Source organism: Colobus angolensis, unplaced genomic scaffold (genome assembly GCF_000951035.1).
Source record: "Colobus angolensis palliatus isolate OR3802 unplaced genomic scaffold, Cang.pa_1.0 Scaffold44, whole genome shotgun sequence".
NCBI classification, from domain to species: domain Eukaryota; kingdom Metazoa; phylum Chordata; class Mammalia; order Primates; family Cercopithecidae; genus Colobus; species Colobus angolensis.
The window spans coordinates 2,066,977-2,075,364 of record NW_012117821.1 but is presented as its reverse complement, the minus strand read 5'-3'; the positions used below and the strand labels follow the sequence as shown (position 1 = coordinate 2,075,364).

At 64.9% G+C, this 8,388-nt stretch overlaps 1 protein-coding gene across 1 annotated transcript in view; it reads right to left on the bottom strand.

The window, feature by feature from the left end:
• Positions 1 to 342: 342 nt before the first annotated feature.
• Positions 343 to 8,388, bottom strand: part of SNAPC4 (small nuclear RNA activating complex, polypeptide 4, 190kDa) — a 43,357-nt gene continuing 35,311 nt past the window's right edge. Inside the window, exons 13-21 of the mRNA XM_011957412.1 lie at positions 7,707 to 8,189; positions 6,777 to 6,854; positions 6,360 to 6,609; positions 5,790 to 5,860; positions 5,233 to 5,343; positions 4,525 to 4,552; positions 2,284 to 4,004; positions 1,118 to 1,256; positions 343 to 576 (exon numbers count right to left, since the gene is read on the bottom strand). Of these exons, the coding sequence (XP_011812802.1) occupies positions 1,125 to 1,256; positions 2,284 to 4,004; positions 4,525 to 4,552; positions 5,233 to 5,343; positions 5,790 to 5,860; positions 6,360 to 6,609; positions 6,777 to 6,854; positions 7,707 to 8,189 (2,874 nt within the window). The 3' untranslated portion in view covers positions 343 to 576; positions 1,118 to 1,124. The remainder of the gene's footprint in view (positions 577 to 1,117; positions 1,257 to 2,283; positions 4,005 to 4,524; positions 4,553 to 5,232; positions 5,344 to 5,789; positions 5,861 to 6,359; positions 6,610 to 6,776; positions 6,855 to 7,706; positions 8,190 to 8,388) is intronic.

The following is an 8,388-nucleotide window of genomic DNA, read 5'->3' as shown; positions in this document are numbered from 1 at the left end:
CATCGTGTCTGGGTAGCCCGGTCACCTGTTCCAGGGAACCCCCTGGGTCAGCCGGGGCGGTGCGAGGGCTGGCAGCCATCTGGGGAGGGTGCCGGCTCAGCATGAAGAACAAAGCCACAGGTGCTTTCCATGAAATGGGCGAAAGCCTGCTTCTCTGCCGGGAGGGCAGCCAGGGTACAGGAGGCCTCGAGGACCCCAGTGCTGGGTCCCCAGCACCCTGCCTGTCCCCGAACTGCCTGCACTAGGGTGGCTCAGCCACCAGGCAGTGGCCTGACCCCAGTCGGGTAGGGGATCCCTGTACACTGCCCAGTATCTCAGGACAACAAAACCACAACAGCCTGCGTCCGGCTCCACAATTAAAAATAGAACTTTATTCCTCCAAGTGTTCAGGTGTGCACTTGGGGAACAGCTGTGCCCCGTGCCACACGGTCAGTTGGCAGGCCTGCCTCTGTTCACTGCAGACCTTGTCGGTGGGTGGCCAGCAGATACTTGGCCTCTGGCTGGCTGCCTCTCTCGCAGGCTGGGGGTGGGCTGTTTCTCGTCAGCAGGGCCACGGGCTTCTGAGGAGTGCTTGTCCTGGAACACAGAACACCCAGATGTTGGGGTGCCCTTGACCCCAGCCAGACCCCAAGCAGTGCTGGGACAGACAGACAGCAACCAAGGCCACCCCAGCACCAGTCACTCCTGGTCTGCTTGGTGAACCTGACCCACATGTGCCAAGGGCCAGGCCACCTGCTGTCTGGGCACCAGGGCCCCAGCAGTGAAAAGTCAGCCCGGTGGGCTGTGGTTGGTGATGGTGGGGAGATGACGGAGCAATGCACGGGAACCGGGCGCCACCAGAGCACAGCGGCCAGGGAGGAGCCCAGACCCCAACAAAGGTAGGGAACGAACCTGTGGTCAGGGGCGCAGTGGTGCCAGGGCCCGAGGCACGGGTGGCCAGCAGGAAGGATGTGGGTTAAATGCTTCTCCCCCTGGAGGGCCTCCATGACCCCGGACCTGCCCACCTAACCCAGCACAGCTGCTGTGGGCGCTGAAGGAGGAGCAGAGGCAAGACCCCCTGTCTGGACCACTCTGTCCCCTGGGTCGCAGGGCAGCGGCCTCCCCACTCAGGACTCACCTGCTGCTCACACCAGCCGCCTCCGCTTCCGGGTGTGCCTGGCATGCCGGGTTCTCAGCACATCAAGGTCGTCAACATCAAGGTCATTAAAAGCATCCAGACAGGAGGAGGCAGAGCATCTGCCAGAGTCTGGGGGTCCCTGAAACGAAATCCAGGCAGTGGGGACAAGAGTGACCCCCATCCCCCGAGCCACGATGGGCGAGGAAGGGACAGGGAGTGAGGAGGGGCCCTGTGGGCGAGTGTACCACTTGGGACCGGGCACCCTCAGCGTGGGCAGGAGCTGCTCCAGGCACCCCTGGGGCCACACATGACTGTGCTCTCCCTCCCTCGGGGGCTCTGACCCCGTCTAAGCCGTCCCTGTGGCAGGCCTCCTGCTCCCCCATGGGGCGGCCATCACACCCCGGCAGGACAGGAGGCTGTACACGGATGTGGCACGGGGGACCTCTTCCCCTGACTGGCCAGGGTCCTCTGCCCACTCTCGGGCATTGCTTTCTTCCTCACTTCAGCCTAGTGACTTGTGAAGCACAACCCTGGGGAGAGATGGAAGGCCCTTCTGCCACATTCCCTACGACAGGCCCACAGGTTCAAGCTGAGGCTGCCTGCTTCTGGTGGTTTCTCAGGGAGGCCAGCCGCCTGGCTGCTGCAAGTGGGCACCCTGGCACCAGGTGAGAAGGCCTCTCTGGGGCCCCATCCACGTGCTTTCTCCTTCAGGGTTCCGAACATGGTTTTGCCTACAGAGCTTGGAAAACTCTTCCCAAGGATACTCAGAGAGGTGACAGCTGAGAGGGACCTTTGGGACCCCAGAAATCCAGGGACGAACACAGCCACTACCCTCCACTGTGCCCATGGCCCACCCTGCTCAGAGCTGGGTCAGCGTCCGTCCCACAGCTTCTCACTGACAAGACCACCTGGCTGGGCAGCACCAGGACAGCTAGGGGCTCCTGCATGAGAATGAGGCCTCTCTTCTCTTTTCCACACTGCCCCAAAGGGAGGCCACTTCTGCAGAATCTACACGCAACTGGGCAGCTTCCTCCTCCTGAGACACCCAGCAGCCAGCCTTCCTGCCCACAACTTCTACCAGCCCCCACCCCACCGCTCTAGGCAGGCAAGGGTGCCCCAGGGACCGCCGCCTGCCGTGGGGAAGTGGGGCCGGGCGCGCCCCTTACCTGAATGTGGCATGTGGCCGCTGTGCAGCCTGGCTGCCCGTCCCTGTCTGCGAGTTCCAGCTCGCTCAGGAGGTCCTCATCCTCACTCTCAGAGCCTGCTATCGAGGCTGCTGAGAGGGTAGTGCGGACGCCGTGGGGGGCCAGGGTGGCCAGGAGCGCAGGGAGGGTGAAGGTTGCCAGGAACCGTGCCCGCAACAGGAGGTAGGCTGGGTTGTCCTGGAGCTGCCCCCGCACTAGCCCCAGTGAGGCTTGTAGCGCTCCAGCTGGCCGCTCAGCCTCGCCCCCCGCCACCAGGGAGGCGGCCTTGTGCTCTAGGGCCTTCTTGTGGAGCAGGAGGCTGGACAGTGCTCGAAGGCTGCACAGGGCTGGGGGCTGGTAGGGCAGTCTGCTTCCCAGAAGACGAACCCGCACCCCACGCTGGGCCCCCAGCCACTGCTGTGTGGCTGCCTCGCCCTCCTGGGACAGCAGGCCCAGGTCCAGGGCCCCCTTCTCAGGCCCGGGCTGGGGCAGGGATGGCTTCTCCAGGTCCAGAGGCCCCTTGGGCTCTTGTGTCCCTGAGGGGGACCCCAGCGTCCCCCCTGGCTCACTTGCTGGAATGACACCACCGAGGGGTGGCAGCCTCCTGGGCCAGGCGGGTTCTGCTTCAGGGGGGTCAGCCTGGGAGGACGTCCTGGGTGCAGGTATCTCCCTGGCCACCTGGGCCTCTCCAGGGACAACAGCCACACTGTCATCCACTTCTGCAGGACTTTGGGAGGCGGCGTGTGTGGGAGGGGCTGGGGGGTCTGCCCTGCAGGAAGGCTCTGGTCCCGAGTTCACATTGGCTGGGGGCTGCCAAGAGCTACTCAACGCTGGGGCCCTGGGACCCTGGGCCGCCTGAGCTTCAGTCAGGGGAGGCAGCAGAGTGGCCACCAGCCCTGTGGGGCCAGGGGTCCCTGCTGGACTGGAAAGGCCCACCACAGCTGACACAGGAACAGGGAGAAGCCCCTGGGCTGTGAGCACCCAGGTGACAGGCAGGGGTACACTGGCCGCCACACATGGCCCTCCTACGTGTGTCAGGCTGAGGGGCTGGATGGGCAGTGGGGTGGGGCTGGGGGCTGCAGGGAGAAAGGGTGATGCCTCAGGCAAGCTCTGCTTCCGGGATGCAGTGGGGGCCTGCGACTGTCCGAGACCACTCCCAGGGCAGCTCACAGAGACCTGGCTGGGGTCCAGGCCAGGGGCTCGGGAAGCAGCAGGGGCTGTGCCCTCGGCCCCTGTGAAGGCAGGAGCGAGGGGCAGGGCTTGCATGGTGGAGAGTCTCTTGTCCTTGGCTGAAGGCCCAGCCTCCTGCCAGGAGCCTGAAGTGCCAGGCTTGGCTGCTGCGGGGGTCCCAGGCCCCGAGAGTGGAACATTTGAGACAGTGGGACCCGGGGCTGGGCGGCCGTGTGGGGTGTGTGGTAGAGGGGGCTGGAGGATCACAGGCGAGGAGACCAGCAGGTGGGACGGGAGCACCACCGGGCCCCGGGCGGCCTCCCTGGCACGGGCCTCCTGAAGCCGCTTCTCCTGAAGCCGCTTCTCCTGAAGCAGCTCTGACACAGTCTTGGGCTTGGGCCGGGGGCCAGTCGGAGCCAGTGGGGACGCCTGGGGCAGGGTGCCCTCCACCTGGCTGGACGCCAATCTTCGGCTCCCTTTGTGGCTGGCACTCTTTGAGGCTTCTTGAGCTGGCACATTTGGGAAGAGGTGGCCTGTGGGGAGGAAAGACCCACACTTGATGAGCCCCAGGCATCTAGCCCAGGGACAGCCCCTCGCTGCCACCCCTCATCAGGAGGGATCCCGTGAGGAGTCTAGGGCCTTGGGCCAAGTAGGGGTCAAGTGGCACGTCCTGGGTCTCCTGAGTCACAGTAGCTGCCCCAGACCCCAATGCTCCGGTCAAAGCCAGGGCAGTGGGCACTTTGGGAAGCCCAGCCCATTTAATGGCTGAGGCCAGCTGGGAGCCCAGGCCTTGCCCGATGCTGCTGGCGTTGGGCACGGGCGGAGCCTCACTCAAGACGACCCCTGCCTCCGGGCCCCATGCTGAGGAAGCCTCAGGGCTGCAAGGGGAGCCCAAGGAGCTCCAAGCTGGCCCAGCCAGACTCTCATCCCTGTGGTGGGACTCGAGGGATCTCTGTCACCAGGGGCCACAGGCTGTGCTGCTTGGGGGCTGCAGGTGAAAGCCAAGGCCAGGTGAGACCTCTTCCCCACCAGGGCAGAAAAGCAGAGGGTTACCTGGGGTGCTCTGAGCACTTGAGGGCGCCTGGAAAAGGAGAGGAGAGTCAGCAGCTCAGATGTCCTTCGCAGGCCTGGACCACCTCTCCTAGCATTTGGGCTGTCCCCTGCCACTCCCTGAAATGGGGACGAGGCCCCAAGGGCTGCTGCTGGCCTCCCACACGCCTCTGCAGGAACTCCGGGGCCACAGGAGCAGCCCAGCATGTGGCACAGCAGGCAAAGGCCTGGCCTCGTGCACCCCCTCAGTGCAACTCCTCCCAAGGGTGCCCTTGAGAGCTCTTCCGGGGGATTGGGGGCAGGGTGGGGTCCACCAGGAGAGGCAGGGGGCTGGGAGCATGGAGGCCCAGGGGTACCGCACTGCTGTCCCTGCTCCTCCAGTGAGTGACACTGCTTTGTCACCCCACCCCCAGGTGACGGGGCTCGGGGTGAGGCCTCGCTGAAGCTGTGTGAGTTTGGTTTCTGGAGCAGAAAGGCAAGAACCAGACACCCCCAGCAGACCGCCCATGTTCATGACCACCCGGCAGGGCTATGGGGAACACAGGCATGTGGGCCCAGTGTCAGCCCCGACCTGCACCTGCCTGACCTCCCCCGGCCTCTCAGGGCTGTGTCCCCTCAAGTGGGAAGTACAGACGCCTCCCCAAGGGGTTACGGCGGAGCGGGTGGGGCGGGCAGGGGTCACCCTCACTTCCCACCCCAAGCGCCTGCTACCTGCAGAAGATGCACTGGTGGGTCCCGAGCACCAGCCTGAGGCAGCCTGGGCGGCAGGGCCTTCCTCTCTCGGACGACCTCCAAGCAGCCGGCAGTATCGATCTGGAACAGCTGAGAGACACGGGAGGCGGCCTAACCGCAGCTGCTTTCGGTAGCAGCTCAGAAGCTCCGGAGGCCTAGGCAGAGGCCGGGGCAGCCCTGAGGCTGTGCCAGCCTCCCTCCTGATGCAGACGCGGGGGAGGCAGTGAGGCTGTGGACATCCAGGAGGGCCTCCCATGAGCCCCAGGCCTGCTCTCCTCCCCTGGCATCTTCCACTCATACTGGGGCCCCGGGCACCCCCTTCCCCAGACACTGTTTAGTCTGACGGGGACAGAGCACGCTGTAGCCGGCACCCCTTCCACATTCACTTGCTAACAGTGTAAGGCATGGAAAGGGCATTTTCAAGGCTAGAAAACTTTAGATAACTAGACTTAGAGGAATGAATCTACTGCAGATTTCAAAACTTCAAGAACCTTCTACAAAGCCAAGCGAAACGAAGCTCTGTCCAGGTGGCTCACCTGGGTGAACAGGGTGAACACAGGCGTGCTGGCCAGGCGGGCTCGCTGCAGCTGCTCCCTGAGGCCATCCGCTGCGGGCACAGGAGGAGAAGTGGAAAGCGGCACCAGTGCCCACGGGCACCGGGGGATGAGTGGAAAGTAGCCCCAGCTCCCACGGGCACAGGGGCACAGGTAGAAAGCGGCCCCAGCTCCCACGTGCCTTTCGAGGAGGCTCTGGGAGCCCTTAAGACTGGGAGCCAGGCCAGCGTGGGAGGGAAGCCTTGGAACCAGCACCCCACAGCCACGGCTGGACAAGGGTGGGCCCTCTGAGCCCTGTCACCACACAAAACCATGTTAGTCCAGCTGCCACGTGCTCAGCCCAGGAAGAGTGGTGGGGCAGGGAGGGAGGGCTGGCTCTGACTGGGTGTTCTGAAAACCTTCAGGGATGGGAAGCTGACCAGAGGTGGGGCCCACCCCAAAAAGACTCCCCTGCTGAGGCCACTTCCCCATGACCACCGTCTGCCAGGCTGGATGTACTCTTCACCCTCACCCCTGGCCCCAGAAGGCCCCCAGAGGAGCCCCAGGCCATACCTTGAGTCTGCACTGCGGCGGGTCTCTGGGGCACCTGTGTGCAGGGCAGGACAACGTCCCCTACCCAAGGGGTCACAGCCAGCAGCAGCCTGCGGTTCAGGAGCCTCCGGTGCAGAGCGTGTCTCCAGCGCCGCTGCGCACTCTGGGTGGCTCTGTGCCGTAGCCACTGCACATGGGACTGGGCCACGCTGTCACCAGAGCTGGCCCCTGGGCACGAGGTGGGCAGGGGCGGTTGTCTCAGCTGCTCTTTCTGTAAAGAGAAGGCGGCAGCTGGGGCCCCTGGCCAGCCTCGGCCCCTGCCCGGTGGCCAGCGCTGCCCTCCACCCCCGTCAGGGCATGACTGGCGGGGACAGGAGTCACTCAGACCCGGGCGGCGTGCGTGGTGGCGTGGGTGCAGGTGTTTGCAGCGGGCCTCACCTGTGTGCGGCTCCGAGCAGCCGTGTTGGCCCTGAGCACCCTCAGCACGGTCTCCACAGGCACTGTCAGCCTCCCTCCCTGATGAGAAACCAGCCTGAGGCGGGGCACGTGGGGTGTGTGGGGCACCCAGGGGCCTCCCCCTCACCGCCCACATGCAACCGCCTCTTCACGCAAGCTCCAAAGCATGGCTGTGCACAGCTGCTAAGTCTCATGGGAACGTCCACCATGGGAAGTATGGGGTTCCCAGGCAGGGCCTCCCCGCAAGGCCTGGCTCCTGGGACACTAACAGGGTCCCACGTCCCCCAGTCAGTTCCTCAGGCTGACAGCAGCAGCCCTTCCAGGTGACGCCCTGGCCTAGGGAGATGCTGGCTCTGCAGCAGTGAGTGCCATGCACTTGACTCTGCCAGTAGCTTCAGTGTCCACTGTCCCCGCCAACAACTCCCAGGACAGACGAGCCTGTTCAACTCTGACTGCTCCCACAGGCACAGCCAGAGATGGGCCTGCACCTAGGGCCTGACTTGGTGAAGACCAACTAAGACGGGCAGACGCACCACGAGCCAGGCTGGTCCTAAGTGGGTGCGACAGGCCCTTCCCAGGGAGGGCCTCCAGGTGCACAGGCTCACGGGGAGGGAGGAGGGGCTCCTCCCGCTGCCGCCTCCCTCCCCAACCCTGACTTGGGGGTGAAACGTTTCAGAGATGCCTCCAGGTCCAAGTGCCCATTCAGCCATATCCCTGAAACAATCACCGAACTGGGAAAACTGGAGGCTTCCCCAACAGTCCCACCACACACAGCTCTCCAGAGCTCAGCCAGAAGCAGCGCGTTCTGATGCGCACGAACCCTGGGCCCTGCTGCTGCACCATCCCCGAGCGTCAGCCCTGGTGCACAGTGACGAAAGTGCATTCCCATGGCGCACCGGGGCCGGGGCCTACCTCGAGGGCCTGCTTCTCTGCGCCCACCGGGTGACTGTCTGCCGAGTGGGAGGCCTGGGCAGCTCTCGGGACAGGGCTGTGGGCCCTGGCAGGGGCCTGCGCTGCACTCGTCTCCTCTCCAGGAGCCGCGGCTATGGCGGAAGCTTCCTTGCTGCCACCTTGGCTGGCACTGGATCCCTTGGGAGGGCTGAGGGAGGCAGTGGGGCCTCCCAGCCAGGCCCCTGCCCCTCCTCTCCATGGCTGGCTGGTGCTCTGCCTGGCAGGAACCCACAGATCCATGTCCGGGACCACATACTGTGGGGACAGCAGCGCTCTGTCACCCTCCTCAGCCTGTGCCTGCTCTGGCTCTGGCTCCTCCTCCTCACTGCTGCTGCTGCTGCCCCTTCCACTGCCGCCACTGCCACTGCTGCTGCTGCTGCTGCTGGAGCTCCACCGGATGCTATGACGGGCCCTCCGCCGCCGCCTCCGGAGACCCTGCTTCTTCTGAGGGGTGGAAAGGGCTACTTAGAGGCCTTGGCGACCCCAGTTCACCTATGACGGCAGCAAGCAGGCCAGCCCTTTGGGGAGAGGCCCAAGCGGGGCGCCTCTGGGGTCAAGGGCAGCCACTGCCGAGGCAAGGTCTCCCTCTGCCCTTGGCCACCCAGAATAAATGCCAAGGCCAGAAACCGAATGCCCCCCTCCC